Raw genomic sequence first — 26,640 nt, 5'->3', positions numbered from 1 at the left:
TTAGTATATTATTTGGTTTTTCATTTTTTTCATTTACTTGATTCTTCTTTTTTGGTTTGATAAGGTGAAAAAATAGGATGATATGCAATTAAAAAAACTTGTAATTCATCAATTTATTAATTTAAATTTTACGTTAACATAATATTGAGCGAGAGTGGTAAATAGTTATGGAATATGAAGAAAGAAAAAGGTAGTTGAAAGATCAGTGAAGAAAACAAATATTTGACGTAGATTTTTTATAATAACAATCATTAAAATATTTCAAGGGTTAAACTATTTATAAGATAGAAGATAGAAGTTTAATGATATCTTCTATTTCTAGAAGATAGAATTTTTATTAAAATGATAGGAAACCCTTGCATAAGAATAGCTACACTTTAGTTTTCAATGAGAAGTTTTGTTTTCGGAAATATCTACACTTTAGTTTTCAATGAGAAGTTTTGTTTTCGGAAATGCCACATAGACACAATGCTTGTTTATGGATAACTCAAGTTTAGAATTAGAAGATAGATAGATAGAAGATAAATAGATTCTAAAAGATAGAAGATATAAATTTTTCTCTAATGATAGAAAACCCTTGCCTAAAAATCCCTAAACTTTAGTTTCCAATGAGATTTTTTATTTTTAGAAGTGACAAATAGGCACAATGCTTGTTTATGGATAACTCTGATTTAGAATTGGATAGAACATAGATACAAATAATATATAATGATATATTATAATAAAATAGATAATTCTATTGAGAAAAAAAAAGGAAGTTTCTCACTAAAATAAAAGCAAAGGAAGATGTTGTAAAAAATAAGAGGTGCATGTAATAAACTGCAATAACATCAAAAGACTAAGCGGGTGTATCGGATTAGGATTTTAAAAGACTATTTTAATAAAAAAAGTCTTTAAGATTTTAAAAGACTGTGTGAGATTGTATTGATTCTCTAAGATTTTAAAAGACTTTTTATGTAAAAGATTTTATACACTCAAGATTTTAAAGGATTTATCACACAGACTTTTAAGGATTTCATGTGATTTTAAAATTTCAAAAGATTCAATAAATTTTAGGGGGAAAATAGCAAACTTACAAGCGTGAATGATAAAAATAATGAACAAATAAATTATAGCGTCTGAATAAAGAAAAATAAAACCAATAAAAAAAAAAATTACTATTGATTTTCAAATTTTAAGAATTTTATGGAATTTATAAGATTTTAAGGGACTAAAAAACACTCTAACACATTATTCTCAATACACATTTTTTATTTGTTAAAAATGTTATTCCCATAAAATTCAATTGTACATATTTAAAATTATGCCAGCACTTACAAATCTTTCAAAAAAAAATATTGTGTCAGCCATTACAAATCGGTCGAGTTACACGAGTTTACCGAGTGTTAACTTAGTCAAACTCGTTAAACCTTCCAATTTTACCAGAAACCGATTTTACCTCAGAGTTAACACGATTTTTGTACCTAAAAATGTAAACTCGATAATCTCGGAGATTTAACCCCCAATACTCTAATTAATTATATTCTCCACTTATTCTAATTATTTAATAAAATAAATCATATAATAAATATATATACACCACATAATTCATCAAAACCATATAAATGACTCCACATAATCAAAAATAATTAAATAACGATTAGAGCGTTACAGAGAGAGATGGGGGGATGAGAGATGAGAGAGAGAGAGAGAGAGAGAGAGAGAGAGAAAGAAAGAATAGAGAGAGAGAGAGAGAGAAAGAAAGAATAGAGAGAGAGAGAGAGAGAGAAAGAATGGAGAGAGAGAGAGAGAGAGAAACGAAGAGAGAATAGGGAGGGGGAGGGGGGGAGAGAGAGAGAGAGAGAGATGAGAAGAAAAAGATAGTAACTTTTAAAATAAAAACAATCTCAAGAAATCTCATCTTTTCATGAAAGACTTTTTCTTGTTAAAATTACACTACAAAATCCCACAAAATCCATCAAAATCCAATTTATTAAACAATCCTTCGAAATTTGAATGACTTTGAATACCACAAGACTTTTTTTAAATGATGAAAAGTCTTGATTGAATACCTCAAGACTTTTTTAAAATGACAAAGAGTCTTGATTGAATACCACTAGACTTTTTTTAAATTCCAAAAAGTCTTGATTGAATACCACAAGACTTTTTCATAATTAAAAAGTCTTTTAAAATCCCATAGAAGGGTGAGGTTGGGACCAAAACAGAAGGGAACCTAACAGAAGGGACCAAAAGGGACCAAACGTTAAGTTTTAAAAAGTCTTGATTGAATACCACACTTAACGTTTTGTTGTTAAAACTAACGGAAACCTAACAGAAGGGACCAAAACGAGACTAAAAAAAAAAATTAAAATCCTCAAACAATCTTTTTTTTAGTTAAGGGACCAAAGCGATACCAATTAAATAGTTAAGGGACCAAAAGAGCATTTAAGCCTTGAATATAATATCATCCTTTTTGTAATTTGGGATAAGGTTAGGGTTTGAATGATCATCTTAAAAGACTTTTTAGTCTTGATCCAATAAATGTATTCTTACACACCCACTCCACTATGAGGTAGTTTTGACACTTTCTCTTTTTCTTTCATTTAGATCATTTGAACTATGCATATGATTGGCTTTATGATTCAAAAACATAACTTATAATCAAATGTGATTCAACATTTTCTTTTTGTTGACAAAATACATGATTTTCACTTGAAAATTTCAAAAATAAGAAAACTATAATTATTCAATTTCGCCCTCCAATTCTTTTTTTTCCTTTCATACATGTAGTCTGGTGGCTAGAATTCACCTTTTTCAAGGTAAATAAGTGGAGTGTCCGGAGTTCGAACCCCGGCCTCTGTATATAACAATGCAGGTCTCTTGCCAATTGATGTGCTTAACAGGGAGCAGTTGATGTGCATACCCTATACAAATTCAAGATAGTACTGAAATAAGACATTGTATCCTTCTATTCAATACCAACAGCAGAAACACGCCTCATCAATAACAAGAGACCACTTTATGAAGTGCGTACATATCTCTCTCAGTGACCGAAATTAATGAAAATTCGCAGCTACCAAGAATTTCTAAAATGTCAAAAATTAACATCCCATGACCAAAACCAAAACATCCCACTTCAAGCTAAGGACTTATACATTGAAACAGAGAAGACAACACCTTATAAAGAACACATCCCTCGAAAAATTATGCATTTCAACATTCCTTTTGACATCAATCCATTCAATGCATAATAGTAGGCCAGCAGCAACTAACACACTTAACCTTTGCTTACCATTCCTGAACAGAAATCCACCCTTCATTTCCTGCATAATCTTTAAATTCTTAATACTCTAGCCATGTTAGTAAGCAAGAAGCAGTGTGCATCAATGTTCTCTACTTACTTCATCCAAAACAAGTATGCTATGGATGTTGTCCAAAAATGATTTGTCTAAATGAACTAATTCCTTATATATGTATTCTTCATTCTTCCGTAAAAGTATATTCAAGGTTATCAATAGAACACACATACCTGAAATGATTTCCAGCCCTTCAAAAAGCTCCAATTATTTGGCCAACAATAACTTCAAAGAATATATCAACAATTGTCGCCTTATGGAAAAATTAGATGGTACAAACACAAGGTTGAATACTTACATTTTCCCTTGATGTGGAAACAATGTAAGAAAAATGCAATAAAAAAAACAAATGTTTCTTCCATCTAAATGGGGTCAACTGCATGAACCATTTAAAACTCAGGACTTCAGAATGACCAATGAATGAAAAAAATCATACAACAATATGAAGAAAATTGACTGCACATTGGAAATAAAATATAACTAAGTCAATAATCAAAACAATCAACCATTTCGATCATTACAATAACAAAATGAAAATAATGTGACATGATTTTCAACTAAAACTACACCATTCTCATCACAAAATGAACATAGCTACATTTCTCTTAAAGTAGACCGCGAGCAATCATTTCACGTAGAATTTTCTCTGCCTTATCATTCTCATCATTTTTAAAGAGAGCACGGATAATTGTTTCATAAGTTACAGCATCTGGAATGCAACCATTGTCTTCCATTTTTGACAGCAGGGTCACAGCTTCATCAAATAAGCCCTCTAAACAAAGACCATTGATCATAATAGTATATGTCCAGAGTGTTACCTTATAGCCTTTAATCAAAAGATCCTGAAAAATCACTTGTGCATTCTCAAGTCTTCCTTCTTTGCATAGTCCATCGATAAGTATATTGTATGTGTTAATATTGGGTTGAATGCCCTGATCTTTAATTTTCTTGACCAATGCAATTGCCTTGTCAACTTGATGGTTTTTACATAAAGCGTGTAAGAAGGAATTGTAAGTGATCACATCGGCAGGTTGACCTCTATCATGCATCTGATCAAGAAGCTCCCATGCATGAGAGATTCTCCCTGATTTGCACAAAGCATCAATAAGAGAACTGTAAATTACCTTATCAGGAGCAATTCCTCTGCAACACATGTCATTAAAGAGATTTAAGGCTTCATCAACCATTTTAATCTTACATAAACCATTAATAATGATATTGTAGCTGCAAACATTAGGTGTCATTCTCCTTTTTCCTATGACGTTGAATACATTCTTTGCCTTATTCACTTCATTAGCTAGGCAATACCCATCCATTAATGTATTATATGTAACAGCATCAGGTTCCACGCCTTCTTTCATCATCACAGCTATCACATTTTTAGCTTCTTTGATCTTTCCTTCCTTACAAAGAGCATCAACCAATATATTAAAAGTATAAACATCTGGGTGGATGTTTGTCAATAGCATTTCATGGAACAAACAAAATGCTTCTTTCAGTTGACCAACAATGCAAAATCCATATATTAGAGAGCTCAAAGTAACAACATCAGGAGAAACTTTCTTTACAATCATTTGAGAATATAACTCATAAGCCTCAGTCACCAATTTCTCTTTACACAAACTATCAATGATTGTGCTATACATTACAACATTAGTGTTAACCAATTTCCCATCAATCTTTCTCAACACTTGTAAGGCTTTGGTTGTTTTTCCCAATTTACACAAGCCATTGATCAAGGTCCCATAGCTAACTTGGTCCAAGTGGAATCCAAGTGAAATCACATGATCGTGAAAGTGCAGAGCCTCCTTGACCTTACCATTAACACACAAACCATTGATAAGAGTATTAAAGGTAATGGTATTCGGCTGAAACCCAACCTTGAGAATCTTCCCGAATAGAGAAAAGGCAAAATCCATTTCCCAAAGATGGCAGTAACAATTAATGAGAATATTGAAAGTAACAATATCAGGTGTAATTCCATGAAATTCCAATTGATGAAAAAGGGAAATAGCAGTAGGGTAATGATTGTTGTTAGACTTAACAAGGGAACCTAATATCTTGTTAAATTCAATAATCGATGGAGTGGGATTCATATGAAGCATATGATTGAATGAAGAAACAACATTATCAAGATTATTTGAATTGAATGAAGAGTGAGAGTATAATCTTATTCTTAAGAAGGGAAAAAGAGAAATGGGATTGGTAGAAGATCGAAACCTGGCGCAGCATGAAGACATTTGGGCGTGAGTGAGCGGCACTTGCCTGGTAAGCGGTAGAAGAAGACGCAAGCTGTTGTTGTTGGTGATTGATAGTCGGAGCTTCAACGGAAATTATAGATTTTTCCCCAATTCAATTTCTATTTCTATTAAACAAGGCTGAAAGTAGAAATTTAAAGACAAATGTTTAGTGGCTTTAGCTAAACTAGTAGAGCTCATTTCATATATATATTAACAAAAATGTATTAGTGAACGAAAGAAAAAAGTTTTAAGTGTTGATATATTTATCATTATCATAAATGCAAAAAAGAATCTGTTGAAATATGAGTGATAAAATTAGTATTAAGTAGAGTTATAATTGGAAAAAAAATAATTAATATTGCATTGTAAAGTAAAATTGATCAGTTATTGTAAAACAATACTCGCTCAGTCCCAAATTGTATGATGTTTTGGACATTTCACACATATTAAGAAATGTAATTAATATTGTGTGAAGAGATATTATGAGTTGTTTTACAAAATAGTCCTTAATAAATAATATGGGAAAGATAAATGAAAGAAGAGAGAGTAATAAATACTTAAAGTTATAATGGAAAAAGTAACATTAATATTGCATTGGTATTGTAAAGCGACGTATAGTTTGGGACAAACTTTTTCCCTTAAAGCGACATACAATTTGAGACGGAGGGAGTATTTTTTAACAACATCGCTCACTTTCATTCTTTATTGTTAAAATCCCTTAATATATTTTGTGTTATTTTTTGGATCAAATTTATTATTTTACCATCTTTGACTAATATTAATATTAATTAAAAAAAATTAACTTTTATATTTTGGATAATAAAAACCGATTCAAACTAAACCACGTATATTTGTATCAGATTAGATCGATTTTTGTATATAGTCTTCCAAACATAACTGCATTTGATTTTTATTTTTGATCGGATGAGTTTTTACCTCAAAATTAATCTAAATTGCATCACGAACACCCCTATATAATGTTTGTAGAATAAAGATGTAAGAAGTATTTATTCATGTCTCTGAAAAGTTTGTTAAATTGTATTCCTATCAGAAAAGTTTTGCACCTCAATTAAGAATTAAGGAATAACTTATTTCTATAAAATATCCAATTAGGTTCATAACTGTTTTCAACTTATTTCCATAAGCTCTGCATAGTAACTTATCAAAACAACTTTTAACCTCTATGAAAACAATTTGATTTAAGTTTATTTTTTGTTATAGAAATAGTTTATACATAAGCACTTATATGATAAGTGCTTATATTAAGTTGTTTATCCAAACAAATATAAAAGAAGATTTTCAGAAGAGTGACAGTCACATGAGTAAAGTGGGGAAGGAAAGGAAGTAAGACCTATAGACGAGATTGTAAAACTGGCAGGGGGTGAAAGAAATATTGTCTCACAACACTATGTAATTGCAACTGAGGCTGAGAAATATGGACCAACAATGCGAGATGGATCAACCTTCATCATAAAATAAGTATGTTATGTTGATAGCAAAGCAAAATTTCAACTGAAAAAGCACATACTGATCAATCAGGTAATTATCAATTAATTAATAATAAAAAAAAAACTTGTAGCACAGCTTAAATCAATCCTATCAGTAAACCTGGAGCACTAACTGAATATTATTTTGTTAGAAATTTCATCTGGTTTCTAACCAACCAGATTGTCCTATTATCGAAAACCACAAAACCTGTCAAACCTTCCTACTTTCTCATTTGGAACAAGGTAGTGATAACAGAACCATAATGTTGATATCAAGCTTAAAAAGCCCTAACGGAAGGTATCCACTGGATGCTGGATAGATCTTTAAGTACGCCAATGATAACGGTAGAAACTACAAGAATCATGTGAACACAACCGACTCCAGCACACTACAAGTACTGACACCAGCACAACGCAACCTCCTCTTAGCTATTGCATAATTATGTAGGCAAGATATTAAATTCAAACTGAAATTGGAATCCAACCTCCCACAACAGACTCAATAATTGAAACTCAACACAGGGCAGCAATGCATACTGACTTAGTACAACCTACATACCCGCCACAATAGTGAGTCCAACTTCCCCATAATATCTAATCAACCTTCATTTTCTGAATAACTGGCTTAGTCTGACATAGCCAACATGCCCCTACAACGAAAAAAAAAAACTCAAAAACAAGCCTTAACCGAACTGAAAGCCAAAAACGACGAGAAAACAAACTGCACGGATATACAGCAGCAAAATCAACACAAAAACAGCTTCACAGTACAACCTCCCAGCAACATAGCCACAGCTACCAACACAACGCACGCTAGAAACAAAAAAACGTGCAAAAACAATTGATGACTCAGACTTCGAACCCTTCCAAAAACTTAATTTTTTACTTTTTTGCATTACAACTTCAATATGCAGGCTAAGCAATACTGCCACTAGTCACCCACCTATTTATCCCATTTCCAGGCTAAGTTTTAGGATCATGCCTTATTGGAATGATGGTCAACTAACTAGATTGAAATGAAAGAGGTGGAAAATTAGAATAGCATCATATAATGTGCACTAGAGAAGGTGTGAGAATAGACTCATCAAATAATATAAATTATCATCGGAGAGGTAGTTTATTTGGCTTTCTACAGTAAGACAGTAACCAAAGAATAGACTGAATATTAGAGTTCGTAAAAAGGTGACGAAGTGTGAGAAATGTGCATAAAGGAAATGCATAACCCATCGTCAAAGCATGTGATACTGCTTGAACCAACTATTTTCGTATAAGCTAGAAGTTGTTTTAATAAGCTATATTAGAGAATGGAGACCTTAGTTGAAAACAACTTGTGGATATGTCCCAAGTTCTTTCCATAAACTATTCCAAATAATCCCACAAGTATTTATGTCAGTATATAAGCTCAAATCCTTCAATTTAAACATATCCTAAAGCTTGCTGGCCAAAAATGCAAATCAGACCTTCATTACTAATATCACTTAACACTTAAAAATCTTCTTTTGGACTTAACAAGAGCAGCTAAACACGAAAAATTTAGCATATGATCAGATGATTCTTTGAGTCATAATTGTGTTAGAAATAACAAAAGAATGCACATATTTGCTAATAAAGATTCTAAAATTTAAGCAGTTTTTACATTAATTTCCAAAGAGATTCTAATTTCTTTATAAACCACATTTTCAGGCTTCTTATATTATGGTCAGAAAAATGAGACTAAATCCACCACCAATCAGAGGCATAACAATATTCAGATAATGCATCACTGTGTACGAAAATGAACTTAGCTATCTTTCCAATCAACTATCAGTCTTCGACAATATTTTTAATTCCAAGGTCCATTCTACCAAAGACAAGGTGTTCAAAAAGGTAACATTTCATTTTCATCTCTACTGATAAAAATTCCTTTATTAAATAGTGAGGAGGTTGTTGATATTCATCCACTCAACAAAAGAAATATTAAGCTAGTACAATGTGTAATGGTGGAATTAACCTCTCAGCCAAATGTATTTCAATAGTTATTGTTTAACAAAAAACAGAGAATTCTAAAATTTGTTATTCGATCTATTATGTTAAAATCCCTATTAGGAAAGCTTAACCTACAGTCACTATTGAGTTAACCTACATCCTAGTTGTCAGTGTCAGCTGGACAGAGGTGGCTAATTAACTTTAACCACACTGGCAGAACTGGAACAAACGGCTGCAGCTTCTAGAGCTCAGCAGAAGGTTCTAGAATCTTAGAGTACAAACTAAGTCGGTAAAAATATTTGTAATTGTCAAATTCCATATACATTAACACATTGTTATATTGCTATTGTATGACTACACCAATGAGTCATGCGCCTTATACCAAATTCAAGATAGCACAAGATATGAAAGTGTATCAGACCCATCCTACCAACATCAAAGAAGAAGAAAAAAGAGGACCCCATCCAACTTTTCGAACGACAGTTGCACAACTTGTACGTGACTCAACCATATAAAACTGTACAAGTCTAAAACACAAAAATATATCACATATCACGATTTTATGAATTGTATCACACACGACCACCAGCCAAAGATCACAAAGAATAACCATAATAGTTTCTATTTGGTCTGTGAGTTAAAACGCAGAATAACCAATGAATGAAAAAAAAAATACAACGATATGAAGAAAAAATGACAATACAATGGAAAGAAAAAATATTTCAAAAATAAAAACACGATTTCAAATTAGAACTAAGGTGATAGTGATGTCATTGTGTAGTTGATCATCATTTGCATATGTAACCGTTAAAGCAAACATGAAAATGAATAACTAAGATTCAATCGTTGTCATCAAAATTCAAAAGTAACAAGAAATAATCTTAACTAATACTTTTCTTACAGTAGACCGCGAGCAATCATTTCACGTAGAAGTTTCTCTGCCTTATCATTCTCATCATTTTTAAAGAGAGCACGGATAATTGTTGCATAAGTTACAGCATCTGGAATGCAACCATTGTCTTCCATTTTTTCCAGTAGGGTCATAGCTTCATCAAACAATCCCTCCAGACAAAGACCATTAATCATAATTGTATATGTCCAGAGTGTTAGCTTATAGCCTTTAATCAAAAGATCCTGAAAAATCACTTGTGCATTCTCAAGTCTTTCTTCTTTGCACAGTCCATCGATAAGTATATTGTATGTGTTAATATTGGGTTGAATGCCCTGATCTTTAATTTTCTTGACAAATGCAATTGCCTTGTCAACTTGATGGTTTTTACATAAAGCGTGTAAGAAGGAATTGTAAGTGATCACATTTGCATGTTGACCTCTATCATGCATCTGATCAAGAAGCTCCCATGCATGAGAGATTCTCCCTGATTTGCACAAACCATCAATGAGAGAATTGTAAGTTACCTTATCAGGAGCAATTCCTCTGCAACACATTTCATTAAAGAGATTTAAGGCTTGATCGACCATTTTAATCTTACAGAATCCATTAATAATAATATTATAGCTATTAGCATTAGGAGTCAATCCCATTCGAGAAATCAGGCTTAACACATGTTTGGCTTTATTTACTTCATTAACTAGGCAATATCCATCCATTAATGAACCGTAGGTAACAACATTCGGTATCACACCTTCTTTCATCATCACAGCTATCACATTTTTAGCTTCTTTGATCTTTCCTTCCTTACATAGACCATCAACCAATATGCTGAAAGTATAAACATCTGGGAGGATGTTTGTCAATAGCATTTCATGGAACAACCCAAATGCTTCTTTCAGTCGACCAACGATGCAAAATCCATAAATTAGAGAATTGAAAGTGACAACATTGGGAGAAATTCTCTTTGTAATCATTTCAGAATATAACACATATGCCTCGGTCACCAATTTATCTTTACACAAACAATCAATGATTGTGCTATACATTACCACATCAGTGTTAACCAATTTCCCATCAATCTTTCTCAACCTTGATAAGAGTATTAAAGGTAATGGTATTCGGCTGAAACCCAACCTTGAGAATCTTCCCGAATAGAGAAAAGGCAAAATCCATTTCCCGAAGAAGGCAGTAACAATTAATGAGAATATTGAAAGTAACAATACTTGGTGTAATTCCATGAAATTCCAATTGATGAAAAAGGGAAATAGCAGTAGGGTAATGATTGTTGTTAGACTTAACAAGGGAACCTAATATCTTGTTAAATTCAATAATCGATGGAGTGGGATTCATATGAAGTATATGATTGAATGAAGAAAACATTATCAAGATTATTTGAATTGAATGAAGAGTGAGAGTATAATCTTATTCTTAAGAAGGGAAAAAGAGAAATGGGATTGGTAGAAGATCGAAACCTGGCGCAGCATGAAGACATTTGGGCGTGAGTGAGCGGCACTTGCTTGCTTGGTAAGCGGTAGAAGAAGACGCAAGCTGTTGTTGTTGGTGATTGATTGATAGTCAGAGCTTCAACGGAAATTGAGTAAATAGTCAATTTCCCCCTTGAAATTGTAAGTTTCATCACTTATCCTCATGAAATTAACAAAACTTCAATTACCCCCACAACGTTAGTCAATTTACCCCCTCCGTCAAATTTTTCTGTCAGTGAACATGACGTTTTGCAAATACCCCCTGAAGTTTTGCAATTATGTGCAAAATGCCCCTAAACTTAAAAAAAAAAAAAAAAATTTCTTAAAAACAAACAATTAATAGTTAAATATTAAAGCTAACTATTAATTTTGGAGTTTGGAAAAACTACATACATATATACATCAAAATAGAAAAAAATATGTATTTTTAAAGTGACAATAATTGTTATTTCTAATAGACAAATTATTATTTTTAGAGGTTTATAAACAAATTAATAATCAGATTTAAATTTATATTTTCTCCTTCACTACCTTAGTCTTTTAACTCCTCCAACTCCTTCAACAATTTGCTCAAACCATTTAAACTACACAACCCCCAATATTAATCTACAAATCATCTCATTATTGTCACTTTAAAAAATACATATTTTTCCTCATTTTGGAGCCTATTTTGATGTATATATGCATGTAGTTTTCCCAAATTCCAAAATTAATAGTTAGTTTTAATATTTAACTATTAATTGTTTGTTTTTAATAAAAAAATAATATAAATTTTTAAGTTTGGAGGGCATTTTGCACATAAGTGCAAAACTTCTGGGGGTATTTGCAAAACGTCATGTTCACTAACAGAAAAATTTGACGGAAGGGGTAAATTGACTAACGTTGTGAAATTTCAGGGGGTAATTGAAATTTTGTTAATTTCAGAGGGGTAATTGATGAAACTTACAATTTCAGGAGGGAAATTGAATATTTACTCAACGGAAATTATAGATTTTTCCCCAATTCAATTTCTATTTTTTTATTTTTTTTAGGAATATGCAACAATTTCCTTTTTGCGGAAAGTGAAACAAACAAACAAATATTAAACAAGGTGTAAAGTGGAAATTTAAAGACAAATGTTTAGTGGGTTTAGCTAAAGTAATAGTGCTACTCCCTCCGTCCCAAATTGTGTGACGTTTTGAGCATTTCACACATATTAAGAAATGTAATTAATATTGTGTGGGAACGAGATATTATGAGTTGTTTTACAAAATTGTCCTCAATAAATGATATGGAAAAGATAAATGAAGGAATTCGAAGAAGAGAGAGTAATAAATAGTTAAGATATAATATGAAAAGTAACATTAATTTTTCATTGGTATTGTAAAGCAACATACAATTTGGGACAAATATTTTTTCTAAAGTGACATATAATTTGGGACGGAGGGAGTATTATATAGAGAGTCATTTCATACTTGTTAAGAAAAATATATTAGTGAAGGATAGAAAGAAAAAAAAAGTCCAAGTGTTAATTTAGAGTGATGAAATTAGTATTAATTAAAGTTATAATTTAAAAAAAATAATTAATATTGCATTGTAAAGTAAAATGGATCAGTTATTGTAAAACAATACTCCCTCCGTCCCAAATTGTATGATGTTTTGGGCATTTCACACATATTAAGAAATGTAATTAATATCGTGTGAAGAGATATTATGAGTTGTTTTACAAAATAGTCCTTAGTAAATAATATGGGAAAAATAAATGAAAGAAATGAAAGAAGAGAGAGTAATAAATAATTAAGGTTATAATAGAAAAAGTAGCATTAATATTGCATTGGTAGCGACATATAATTTGGGACAAATTTTTTTCCCTAAAGCGACATACAATTTGAGACGGAGGGAGTATTTTTTTAACAAAATCGCTCACTTTCATTCTTTATTGTTAATCCCTTAATATATTTTATGTTATTTTTTGGATCAAATTTATTATTTTACCGTCTTTGACTAATATTAATATTAATTAAAAAAAATTAACTTTTATATTTTGGATAATCAAAAACCGATTCAAACTAAACAATGTATATTTGTATCAGATTAGATTGATTTTTGTATATAGTCTTCCAAACATAACTGCATTTGATTTTTATTTTTGATCGGATGAGTTTTTACCTCAAAATTGATCTAAATTCCATCACGAACACCCGTATATAATGTTTATAGAATAAAGATGTAAGAAATATTTATTCATGTTTCTCAAAAGTTTATTAAATTTTTTTCCTATGTATCAAATATTTTCGAGAAAGATATTTTTTATAAAGGTTAACAAATGAAGGGGCTTTGATAATCCAGAGATCGACCAGTTTGTTAAAGTATTGTTCCATCTAGGAATCGAACTCGGGTTCTCCCAAACGATTCGTGTAACACTCTAATCGTTATTTTAATATTTTTGATTATGTGGAGTCTTATATATGATTTTTAGTGATTTATGTGGTGTGTTTATTTAATTATATGGTTTATGTTATTAATAATTAGAATAAGTGGGAAAGATAATTAATTAGAGTTTTAGGGGTTATGTTATGATTAATAGAATTAAGGGGGGGAGTTAATTGCTAATTAGGGGAGTTACATTTTGGGAGTTAAAGAAAGGAAAAACCAGAGAAACTATTTTACGTAGAAACAAGACTTTTGGGAGAAAAGAGAGAGAAGAGCAAGTAGAGCCAAGGATCTTTTGTTGTGAATTTTTCTTCTGCAAAACTAAGGTAAGGGTGAGGTTTACTGCAATTGTATTGATTTTGAATTCTGATTTTGAGTTTGACAGGTTTTGGTAGAAATTGGGAATTCTAGGTTTATGTTGAATTAGTGGATTTGAGTGCATAGATTGATGTTTTGGGGTTAGAAATAGGTTCTAAGTGTGAACAACATTTCATTTCAAATCTGTAAACTAATTTGGGGAGTGAAGATGAGAAAAATGGGATTTTTGGGAAAAACCTGCATTCTGCCCGTACAGAAGTTCATCACTCGCCTCGCGAGTAGCCTATGCTCGCCATAGCGAGTGAGCAACTTCATGGCTCGCCTCGCGAGTGAGATGGCTCGCCATGGCGAGTACCTGCGAGGAAAACTGGATTTTTGAAGTGTTCTTATAAGCCGTAACTTGGATAGTTTTAAGTGCCTAGATGTTTTTGGAGAGGTCTGGGACAATTTTTCAGATTAAAAGGATGATTAGAGAACTTAAAAATGAAGATTTAGTGAGAAAAATGTCAAAACTCCCGAGAGCACCATATTTCTGTTCGGCTCGAGTTCGCCTCGAACTCGCCATGGCGAGTGCCCTGTTTCTTGAGCTCGCCATAGCGAGCAGATGTGCTCGCGAGGCGAGCTGCCCATAATTTTGTTGGATTGATTTCTGTTGTGAATGGTTGATTTGTCTTCTTGATTAAAGCATGGCTTTTATGATTGGTGTACTTTTCTGGATGTTATAAATTGGTGGTAATGAATGGATGATGGCTGGATGTATGCTTTTATTTAATTAAGTTATACATGAATATTGTAAATTGGGGAGGTGAGTCATATACATATATATGCATAGGTTGGATTGTATGTAGATATACTCAAGTGGGTCAGTTGCATAAGCATAACAGTGGGAGAGCTTCGGCTCTGGAACGCCTTGTCGTTCAAAGTGGTGGAGTACTAGTTGCTCAAAGTGGTGTTAGTGGTGAGGATTTATGTCATGAAAATGAATGCTTTAACCATTCTACAGCGGTGAGGGCTACGGTCCTGATTTCGATACCACATGCATGGGTGTTGTTAGCGGAGTCTTAGTGGAGTGGTGATGAGTTGCATGAGTCGTTGAGTGGGTTATTAATTACCGTTGTTGATGATGTTTGAAAATAATGAGATTTATATACTGTTGATGAATTATATGATAGGGTGTTAGATTCGATTGATGCATTCTTTATCTATATTATTGTTGTGAATCTCACCCCTTCTACTTAAAAACGTTGCCCTTCCTATGGGTAACTTGCAGATGATCCTGAGTAGTTGGTGGTGGCTCAAAGTGTCTAGGGCTCTGATTACATGGGATGGGATTTTATTTGTTTAATTTCTTCCTATGTATCAAATTTTGAATATTGTTGGTGTAGCCCTACTGGTGTTGGAATTTATGATATTTAGACTTTCATGCCAAGAATTTATTATGGAGTTTATGACAGTTGTGGATTGTTGTTGGTGATAAAATTTCCGCTGCAGATTTAATGAAAATTTGAAGGATGTTTATTTAAATGAATTTTAATTATATCCTATTTAAGATGATTATTATGAATGCGATGTGACATGCCGTTTGAGGTTTTACTCTGATGTTGAAAAATTATTATTTAATTGATTTTGGGAAACGGGGTGTTACAATTCATCATTTGGTGAAGCTCATTAACAGGTTGAACATAATCACTTGAGCTATGAAAAATGTTTTATTTTCAAGGCAAAGCGTGGAATTTTTTTTTTCGTTCTAGAAGGATGAATAAATTCATGTGTACAAATTGACAAAAAAAAAAAAAAAATCATGTGTAACTAGTCATAACTTTCTCTCTTCAAGTAAATCTCATAAAGTAAAAGTTAACAAACACCCTATTAATTAAGAGGAAATTTAAAAATTAAATAATAGGTTTGACAATAAAATATTAAACATTAATTTTTTTTATACAATTAAATGAGATGAGGTTGTCACGACCCAAAATTCACAATAGTGATCGGCGCACGAACTAGAACATCCTAGTCAGGCAAGTCTATTAACGACACTTGGCACACTATAATTTAAACAATTTTTAAATTGATTTTCACTTAAAATGATACCCACTGAAATTTCGACATAGTACCCTCTGTATTTTGAATATTTTCCAAGATATGAATCATGTCTATAAACTTGTATTATCAGCCAGAATCTCAAAGTGACATAACTAGATGTTTGTACAACTCAAAACAAAACATTTCTAAACTACCAATAGGCTCAAAGGAGTGACATTGATGGATTTTTAACCACGCTAGAAGCTTTCTACTACGCAATTGACTTTGCAACATCACCGTAGTTTTCAAAACACCATTCTTAAAACACATGTCTAAAACCATATTTTGCAACATAACGAAACTTATGTCAAAATATGTATCACCAAAACTCAATTGAAAATTTACTAATTATAATCATAAGTAAATCCAAATTCAAATCTAAATCCAATCTAAATGGAGTACATATTAATATCAAAATCTTCGAAAACACAATCCCTAATGTTCTTTATCCAATATACCCCTTTAAATAACCAAAACAAAGCAAAGTCTGCTTGCTAATCTCCAAAAACAGTAAGAATTTCCCTGTTTCCAAGCCATATCACTCCTTTACAACCAAGGTAGTCAGGAACGAGTCCCAGCACGTAGGATCGCACGATCTTACGTGCCACAGCACTTCGACCGTGCTTCGATCCTACTTACGAACCATGTTTTCTCTGTTTTGCTCTGTTTCCTCTGTTTTTTGCCATTTTTTCCTCTAATATCTCTGTTTTTATGCTTGGCTCCCCTGTTTTTCCTCTATTTTCCCTATATATTTATCTCAATTCTATCGACAACCTATCGATCCTGCTTACGAACCGTGTTACGTTCCTCGTGTTTACGTTCTTTCACCGGCCGACCGATCCTACGTAGGAACTCGTTCCTGACTACATTGTTTACAACTACAACTGCCAAACTATCCCGTTCAATTCAATCACTCTATTGTGCTTCTTCAATTCCAACGAAGCTATCACTTTTTGGTGTTCTAACTGCTCAAAGCCATAACAGTGTTGGTGGTGCAGTAAAAAGTGCTACTGCATAACGACACTACCAGCGCTATTCTTAACCATCAACACAGATTCATTACTTTTCTAGACACAAATTCTGGAAACACAGACAGGTCCACTCCACAGACAGCATAACCACACTACCAAGCACGGTATCAAAATCACGTATGTCTAGTATTTCATGCTAGGCTTGCTATTAGCTATCAGAAAAGTTTTGCACCTCAATTAAGAAAGCTATCAAATGCTTCCAAATTAGGGAATAACTTATTTCTATAAAATATCCAATTAGGTTCATAACTGTTTTCAACTTATTTCCATAAGCTCTGCATAATAACTTATCAAAACAACTTTTAACCTCTATGAAAACAATTTGACTTAAGTTTATTTTTTGTTATAGAAATAGTTTATACATAAGCACTTATATGATAAGTGCTTATATTAAGTTGTTTATCCAAACAAATATAAAAGAAGATTTTCAGAAGAGTGACAGTCACATGAGTAAAGTGGGGAAGGAAAGGAAGTAAGACCTATAGACGAGATTGTAAAACTGGCAGGGGGTGAAAGAAATATTGTCTCACAACACTATGTAATTGCAACTGAGGCTGAGAAATATGGACCAACAATGCGAGATGGATCAACCTTCCTCTTCTTCTTAAATTGTTGTTAAAATATAAGAAGATTCAATTCAAACTCAAAGAAAGAAAGGGTTACTAATTGTATGCATATTTGTAAAATCCTTCAAGATATTAATAGCTTCATTATGATCTTGAAGGGGGATGAGACCTCCAATAGACAGAGCGATTCAGTGACAGTTTTCATAGTTGTGACATAATTAGTAATCAAATTGACATTTTGATCTTATGATATTCTTAGTCATATATGTTTCTGTTTTTGAGTAGAAATTGACGATGGAATATACAACTTGAAATCCATGTAGACTAATAAAAATATGAAGTGTCAACTCATCTACAAAGATCCAAACATGATACTGATATTACCTCTAAAGTTGTTTGTAATCCTTCTAGCTCTACCTTATTTCAAAATTGTCAAAGCCTCAAGTAATTCAAAGGTCCATCATCCTCACCACATCTTTCTAAGCCATGCTTAACTTCTTCAACTCGAAGGTCTATCCACCTCATAAAAACTCAACCAAGTTTTACCGTTCAAGAGATAAGGAGGAACTTAATGCGATGTAATCAAGCCAACTGCAAGACTTTCATCATAAAATAAGTTTGTTATGTTGAGAGCAAAGCAAAATTTCAACTGAAAAAGCACATACTGATCAATCAAGTAATTCATCATCAATTAATTAAGGCTTTAATATGTGTTTCGTCCCTGCAATTAGGGCTCATTTAAAAATTGGTCCTTGTAATCGCTAATCTTGGCAAACTACCCTCCCAAAGTTTAATCATTTAAAATTTGGTCCCTGAGCCCAGTTAATCACTGCCACGTCACTGATTAGCTGACGTGGCAGTTATGATTAACTTATTTCATCTGAACAAACCAAAATACCCCTGAAATATTTACAAAAATTACCAATATACCCTCAAATTCATCTTCTCCACTTCTTCCTCCTCACATAAACCTTCATCTCTTAACTCCCAGAACAACTTGAACAACAACAAACACCACCACCAACAACATGGCGGCGTGAACAGTCCCACCGTCGATCCTCTTTTCGCCGCCGTCAAATAAGTGACCACACCAAACCAAATACATGTTCCTTTTCAACCATCATGGAAGAAATGAAATCCCTAACGATCCTTGTTTTCCCAATAGCCATAGGCCCATAACAGCTCTTATTTTCTATTCTCGTTCCATGGTGTCCATGATGTTCCTTGGCTACCTAGGAGAACTTGAACTTGCAATCGGTTCACTGGTATACATGGTGTCCGTTCTCTCCGGCCTCTCTGTTCACAAGCCTTTGGAGCAAACGTCCTAAACTCCATCATTAACCCTTCAACGTTGTATCCTCTTCTTATAGCTATGTTCCATTCCCATTTACTTCATGTGGCTTATGACAGTGATCAAATTGCGACAACAACACAATGACTTGAAATTACAACAACATAAATTTCAAATTAAAAATAGGGAAAAACTAATTTGGGGAATCAAGGTTTGTAGTTGGGATGCAATTATCATTACCCACAAAGCTCTCTAACTGTTAAGTCATGGGTTAGTTCAAATTGCAGGAAAAAAAATTGATTTGGTTTTGGGACATGAGATTACATGTGTGAAATGATTTTGATGGAATAAAACTGCCCTCATGTGTGAATTGATTTGGTTTTGGGACGTGAATTGAGGGAACCGCAAGATCTCAACCTTCCTCCTTCTGGGTTGGTTGAAATTGTGAACAAAGTTTTGATTTTTATTGGTTGATGAATAATGGATTTGTTATTTGAAGCTCATAATGTTTTACTCATAGGAAATTAATGTTTGTTTATATTTAATCCTAGGTTATTAATTCATGGATGTTGAATATGTTTATGGGAGAAGAAGAGTTGCAAATCAAACAAGAGAAGGGGAAATGAACAATTAGATTGGAGGAAGAAGCATTCACGTTTGGCTAAGACCTTTAGGGGTATTTTCGTCTGTTCATGTCCATAATTGTTGAGTCCCACTGCCACGTCAGCTAATCAGTGACGTGGCAGTAATTAACTAGGTTCAGGGACCAAATTTTAAATGATTAAACTTTGGGAGGGTAGTTTGCCAGGATTAGTGATTACAAGGACCAATTTTTAAATGAGCCCTAATTGCAGGGACGAAACACATATTAAAGCCATTAATTAATAGTAAAAAAAAAAAAACTTGTAGCACAGCTTAAATCAATCCTATCAGTAAACCTGGAGCACTAACTGAATATTATTTTGTTAGAAATTTCATCTGGTTTCTAGACAACCGGATTGTCCTATTATTGAAAACCACAAAACCTGTCAAACCATCCTACTTTCTCATTTGGAACAAGGTAGTGATAACAGAACCAGAATGTTTATATCAAGAGTAAAAAGCCCTAATTTAGTATATGATCAGATGACTCTTTTTGAGTCATAATTGTGTTAGAAATAACAAAAGAATGCACATATTTTCTGATAAAGATTCTAAAACTTAAGTAGTTTTTGCATTAACTTCCAAAGAGATTCTAATTTCTTTATAAACCACAATTTCAGGCTTCTTGTATTTTAGGTTAAATTAGTTAGAGCTGTAAAAGGGAAAGACATGTAAGGTCAGAAAAATATCACACACAAAATGAGACTAAATCCTCCACCAACCAGAGGCATACCAATATTCAGACAATGCATTACGAAAATGAACTTTGCTATTATTCAATTAGACTATGCTCCTGTTCTTCAGTCTTTGACAACCTTTTTAATTCCAAGGTCCATTCTAATATGTAAACTCAACAAGATTGAGTGTTCCAAGTTCCGATAATCTAACTGAACCAACAGATACATGCCAAATAAACATAAAAAAAAATAAGGGAAGAAAAAACAAATTATACCAGACACAAAGTGTCCAAAAAGGTAACATCTAATCTTTTGATTTGCATCTCTAGATTAAATTCATTCATTAAATAGTGAGGAGGTTGTTGATTGTCATCCGCTCGGCCAAATGAATTTCTATAGTTATTGTATAACAGGAAAACAGGGAATTCTAAGATCTATTATTTAATCTATTGATTGCAGAGCAGAAAATACAGATTACAATCCCTATATAGGGAAGTTTAACCTACAGTCACTATTGAGTTAACCTACAACCTAGTTGTCAGTGTCAACTGGACAGAGGTGGCTAATTAACTTTAACCACACTGGCAGAACTGGAACAAACAGCTGAAGCTTCTAGAGCTCAGCAGAAGGTTCTAGAATCTTAGAGTACAAACTATGTCAGTAAAAATATTTGTAATTGTCAACATTCCTTACACATTGTTATATTACTATCGTATGACTACACCAATGAGTCATGCACCTTATACCAAATTCAAGATAGCACAAAATATGAAAGTGTATCAGACCCATCCTACCAACATCAAAGAAGAAGAAAAAAGAGGACCCCATCCAACTTTTCGAACGACAGTGGCACAACTTGTACGTGACTCAACCATATAAAACTATACAAGTCTAAAACACAAAAATATATCACATATCACGATTTTATGAATTGTATCACACACGACCACCAGCCAAAGAACACAAAGAATAACCATAATAGTTTCTATTTGGTCTGTGAGTTAAAACGCAGAATAACCAATGAATGAAAAAAAAAGTACAACGATATGAAGAAAAAATGACAATACAATGGAAAGAAAAAATATTTCAAAAATAAAAACACGATTTCAAATTAGAACTAAGGTGATACTGAGGTCATTGTGTAGTTGATCATCATTTGCATATGTAACCATTAAAGCAAACATGAAAATGAATAACTAGGATTCAATCGTTGTCATCAAAATTAAAAAGTAACCTAATAAGTAACAAGAAATAATCTTAACTAATACTTTTCTTACAGTAGACCGCGAGCAATCATTTCACGTAGAAGTTTCTCTGCCTTATCATTCTCATCATTTTTAAAGAGAGCACGGATAATTGTTTCATAAGTTACAGCATCTGGAATGCAACCATTGTCTTCCATTTTTGACAGCAGGGTCACAGCTTCATCAAATAAGCCCTCTAAACAAAGACCATTGATCATAATAGTATATGTCCAAACAGTTAAATTATAGCCTTTAATCAAAAGATCCTGAAAAATCACTTGTGCATTCTCAAGTCTTCCTTCTTTGCATAGTCCATCGATAAGTATATTGTATGTGTTAATATCTGGTTGAATGCCTTGGTCTTTAATTTTCTTGACCAATGCAATTGCCTTGTCAACTTGATGGTTTTTACATAAAGCATGTAAGAAGGAGTTGTAAGTGATTACATTGGCAGGTTGACCTCTATCATGCATCTGATCAAGAAACTCCCATGCATGAGAGATTCTCCCTGATTTGCACAAAGCATCAATAAGAGAACTGTAAGTTACCTTATCAGGAGCAATTCCTCTGCAACACATTTCATTAAAGAGATTTAAGGCTTCATCGACCATTTTAATCTTACAGAATCCATTAATAATAATATTATAGCTATTAGCATTAGGAGTCAATCCCATTCGAGAAATTAGGCTTAACACATGTTTGGCTTTATTTACTTTATTAACTAGGCAATATCCATCCATTAATGAACCGTAGGTAACAACATCCGGTATCACACCTTCTTTCATCATCATAGCTATCACATTTTTAGCTTCTTTCGTGTTTCCTTCCTTACAAAAAGCATCGACCAATATATTAAAAGTATACACATCAGGGTTGATGTTTTTCAATACCATTTCGTGAAACAAACCAAATGCTTCTTTCAGTTGACCAACAATGCAAAATCCATAAATCAGAGCACTAAAAGTGACAACATCGGGAGAAATTCTCTTTGTAATCATTTCAGAATATAACACATATGCCTCGGTCACCAATTTATCTTTACACAAACTATCAATGATTGTGCTATACATTACCACATCAGTGTTAACCAATTTCCCATCAATCTTTCTCAACACTTGTAAGGCTTCGGTTGTTTTTCCCATTTTACACAAGCCATTGATCAAGGTCCCATAGCTAACTTGGTCCAAGTGGAATCCAAGTGAAATCACATGATCGTGAAAGTGCAGAGCCTCCTTGACCTTACCATTAACACACAAACCTTTGATAAGAGTATTAAAGGTAATGATATCCGGCTGAAACCCAACCTTAAGAATCTTCCCGAATAGAGAAAAGGCAAAATCCATTTCCGGAAGATGGCAGTAACAATTAATGAGAATATTGAAAGTAACAATACTTGGTGTAATTCCATGAAATTCCAATTGATGAAAAAGGGAAATAGCAGTAGGGTAATGATTGTTGTTAGACTTAACAAGGGAACCTAATATCTTGTTAAATTCAATAATCGATGGAGTGGGATTCATATGAAGTATATGATTGAATGAAGAAACAACATTATCAAGATTATTTGAATTGAATGAAGAGTGAGAGTATAATCTTATTCTTAAGAAGGGAAAAAGAGAAATGGGATTGGTAGAAGATCGAAACCTGGCGCAGCATGAAGACATTTGGGCGTGAGTGAGCGGCACTTGCTTGGTAAGCGGTAGAAGAAGACGCAAGCTGTTGTTGTTGGTGATTGATAGTCGGAGCTTCAACGGAAATTATAGATCAACAAAAGTGAATGTATTTGGACAAGGCGGAAAATGGAAATTTAAAGACAAATGTTTAGTGGGTTCAGCTAAAGTAACAGTGCTACTCACTCTGTATAACAGAAATTTAGGTCAACAAAAGTGAATGTATTTGGACTGAATTTTTAACTAAATATATCAACTTTTATTGACCCAAAATTCTCTTATAAATAGGACCGGAGGGAGTATTATATAAAGAGTCATTTCATACTTGTTAAGAAAAATATTAGTGAAGGATAGAAAAAAAGTCTTAAGTGTTCTTATTAAGTATGGCTTAATACATCATTTGGTCCTTAACTTATTTTTTTATGTTCACTTTGGTCCCTTAACTATAAAGTGTCATCCCATAGATATTATGTCATTTACTAATGTGGTCCTCTCCGTTAAAATTTTGCAAAATCTGTTAACTCCTTTCCACGTGTCAGTTAAGATTGGTGATCAACGGTTAAATTTAAAAAACAGACATAGTATATCGTGGACTCACAACTCCTGTCATCTTCTTCCCTCTCATTTTCAAACTTTCTTTCTCCATGACTCCATTTCCATGTCAGAAACAACAACAATTTCTTCGTCACCATCAACTAACAATTTTTGAATCAGAAATAGTGAGATCTAAGCAACAACATAACCAAATCCAGACCCGGTATATATTACAAAACAAGAAAATAGCAAAGATCCTTACATATAATATTCAAGATTCATCTTCACATACATGTATATGAATCCTATTGACAATAGAGATTAAGAAATTAACAAAAAAAAAATAAATAGAAAATATATGTTTTCAGCATTCAACGGATCTGAGACAGACAACAGCAACACTGAGCATCAAAACGGAAACAAGAACAGATCCAACGCTGGTGAGAAAAACGACGAAGGGTGGTGTCGGAGAAGGATTCAGGTTTGCTGAAAGCGGAGCGGTCGACGAGTTCTGTCCATGGACGGCCTTGTGCGAGGCCGTTGCAGAGTGATTCAGAGAGTTTGTTGATGAGGACGCGGACGGCGGGAGAGTTTTCTGAAACGTCAGATCCGATGCCGGAAATGGTGCATCTGGTGGTGGTTGATGGTGGAGGGACGGTGGTGACAGGGAGAACGGGTGGTGCAGAGGACATTGTTTATTGTAATAGTTTGGAGAAATTAAGTTTTAGAGAGATAAAGTGGTTTTGTGATTTTATGTATTGAGATTGAAGGAGTTTTTGGTTTTTAGAGAAGGTGAATTTATTGCTTAATGGTTGTTGATGGCGATGATGGAATTCTTGTTGTTTTTGTCTATGGAAATAGTCATAGAGAAAAAGAAAGTTGTTGCTGAATTTTATTTTTATTTTTGAAGAAAAGTTGTTGCTGAATTGTTATTTTTTGTTTTGGGTATGACGTTGGAAGATGAAGAGGGAAGAAGATGACAAGAGATGTTATCATCTGTTGTGAGTCCACTGTATGCTATGTGGGCTTTTTAAATTCAACCGTTGATCACCAATCTTAATTGACACGTGGAAATTAGTTAACAGATTTTACAAAATTTTAACGGAGAGGACCAAAATACTAAACGGCAGAAGATTTATGAGACCAAATTGATACACTTTTTAGTTAAAGGACCAAAGTGAAAACCAAAAATAAGTTAAAGGATCAAATGATGTATTAAGCTATTGATATATTTATCATTATCATAAATGCAAAATAGAATATGTTGAATTTAGAGTGATGAAATTAATATTAATTAGAGTTATAATTGGAAAAAAAAATTAATATTGCATTGTAAAGTAAAATGGATCAGTTATTGTAGAACAATACTCTCTCCGTCCCAAATTGTATGACGTTTTGGGCATTTCACACATATTAAGAAATGTAATTAATATTGTGTGAAGAGATATTATGAGTTGTTTTACAAAATAGTCCTTAGTAAATAATACGGAAAAGATAAATTAAAGAATTGAAAGAAGAGAGTGTAATAAATAGTTAAGGTTATAATAGAAAAAGTAGCATTAATATATCATTGGTATTGTAAAGCGACATATAATTTGGGACAAATTTTTTTCCTAAAGCGACATACAATTTGAGACGGAGAGAGTATTTTTTAACAAAATCGCTCACTTTCATTCTTTATTGTTAATCCCTTAATATATTTTATGTTATTTTTTGGATCAAATTTATTATTTTACCGTCTTTGACTAATATTAATATTAATTAAAAAAAATTAACTTTTATATTTTGGATAATCAAAAACCGATTCAAACTAAACCATGTATATTTGTATCATATTAGATCGATTTTTGTATATAGTCTTCCAAACATAACTGCATTTGATTTTTATTTTTGATCGGATGAGTTTTTACCTCAAAATTGATCTAAATTGCATCACGAACAACCCTATATAATGTTTGTAGAATAAAGATGTAAGAAATATTTATTCATGTTTCTAAATTGTTAATGGTAGTCCTACAGATGAATTTCAACTTCACAAGGGTCTGCGTCAGGGGGATCCCCTGTCACCTTTTTTGTTCCTTATTGCGGCGGAGGGACTTCACATTTTGATGAAAGTCATGGTTGATAACCAATTGTTTTCAGGGTACTCGGTTCGGGCGGCCAACCCGGTAGTTGTTTCTCATCTCCAATTTGCTGACGACACTTGTAACGCCCACTTTCGTTTAATTAATTATTTAATCGAGTTTATGCAATTATATTATATTTTTATAATATATATGTGAGTTTTGTTGAATTAAGACGATTTAAGTTGATTTGGGAGATTTGATGTGTTTTGATAAGATTATGAGACTTATTTTATTGTTAAATAAAATAAGATTTGAAAAGAAAATAAAAATATTTAGTTGAGGGCTGTTTTGATATGTTAGATAGTTTAGGGGAGAATAATGAGATAAGATAAGAAATAGGAAGAGTTATAAAAGATAAAGACCTAGTTTTAGAAAGTTAGTACGTACGACTGTTTTTGGAGAAAAGGGAGAAAAAGCCAAGAGAAGAGAGAACCAAGAGGAGAGCTGCGATTTTCTTCATACAAAGTAAGGGTGAGACTAATAATTCAGTAATGTTAGTTGTTGTTGTAACGCCCCAATTTTATTTAATTATTATTGGTCGATTTAAAGTCTTTATATATATATATATATGATTTTATATTATTATGTGGTGTGTTATATTTTATTAAATAAGTTATGTTACTATTTAATAGAATAAGTGAGAA

The 26,640-nt window shown here is 32.7% G+C and overlaps 2 protein-coding genes across 2 annotated transcripts; both read right to left on the bottom strand.

The window, feature by feature from the left end:
- Window positions 1-3,940: 3,940 nt before the first annotated feature.
- LOC25481305 (putative pentatricopeptide repeat-containing protein At1g12700, mitochondrial) lies at window positions 3,941-5,575 on the bottom strand. Its single transcript, XM_024774170.2, has one exon. It carries the CDS (start codon window positions 5,573-5,575, stop codon window positions 3,941-3,943), a length of 1,635 nt encoding a protein of 544 aa, XP_024629938.2.
- A 1,575-nt stretch (window positions 5,576-7,150) lies between these two features.
- Window positions 7,151-23,423, bottom strand: LOC120575920 (pentatricopeptide repeat-containing protein At1g12300, mitochondrial). Its single transcript, XM_039826800.1, has 3 exons — window positions 22,780-23,423; window positions 9,929-11,008; window positions 7,151-7,712 (listed from the first exon to the last, which is right to left on the bottom strand). The coding sequence occupies exons 1-3, from the start codon at window positions 23,328-23,330 to the stop codon at window positions 7,688-7,690; spliced, it is 1,656 nt and encodes a 551-aa protein (XP_039682734.1). The 5' UTR covers window positions 23,331-23,423; the 3' UTR covers window positions 7,151-7,687.
- Window positions 23,424-26,640: the final 3,217 nt, after the last annotated feature.

Source organism: Medicago truncatula, chromosome 6, assembly GCF_003473485.1.
Source record: "Medicago truncatula cultivar Jemalong A17 chromosome 6, MtrunA17r5.0-ANR, whole genome shotgun sequence".
NCBI classification, from domain to species: Eukaryota; Viridiplantae; Streptophyta; class Magnoliopsida; order Fabales; family Fabaceae; genus Medicago; species Medicago truncatula.
The sequence above is the reverse complement of the archived record's forward strand: the minus strand, read 5'-3'. Positions and strand labels throughout refer to the sequence as shown.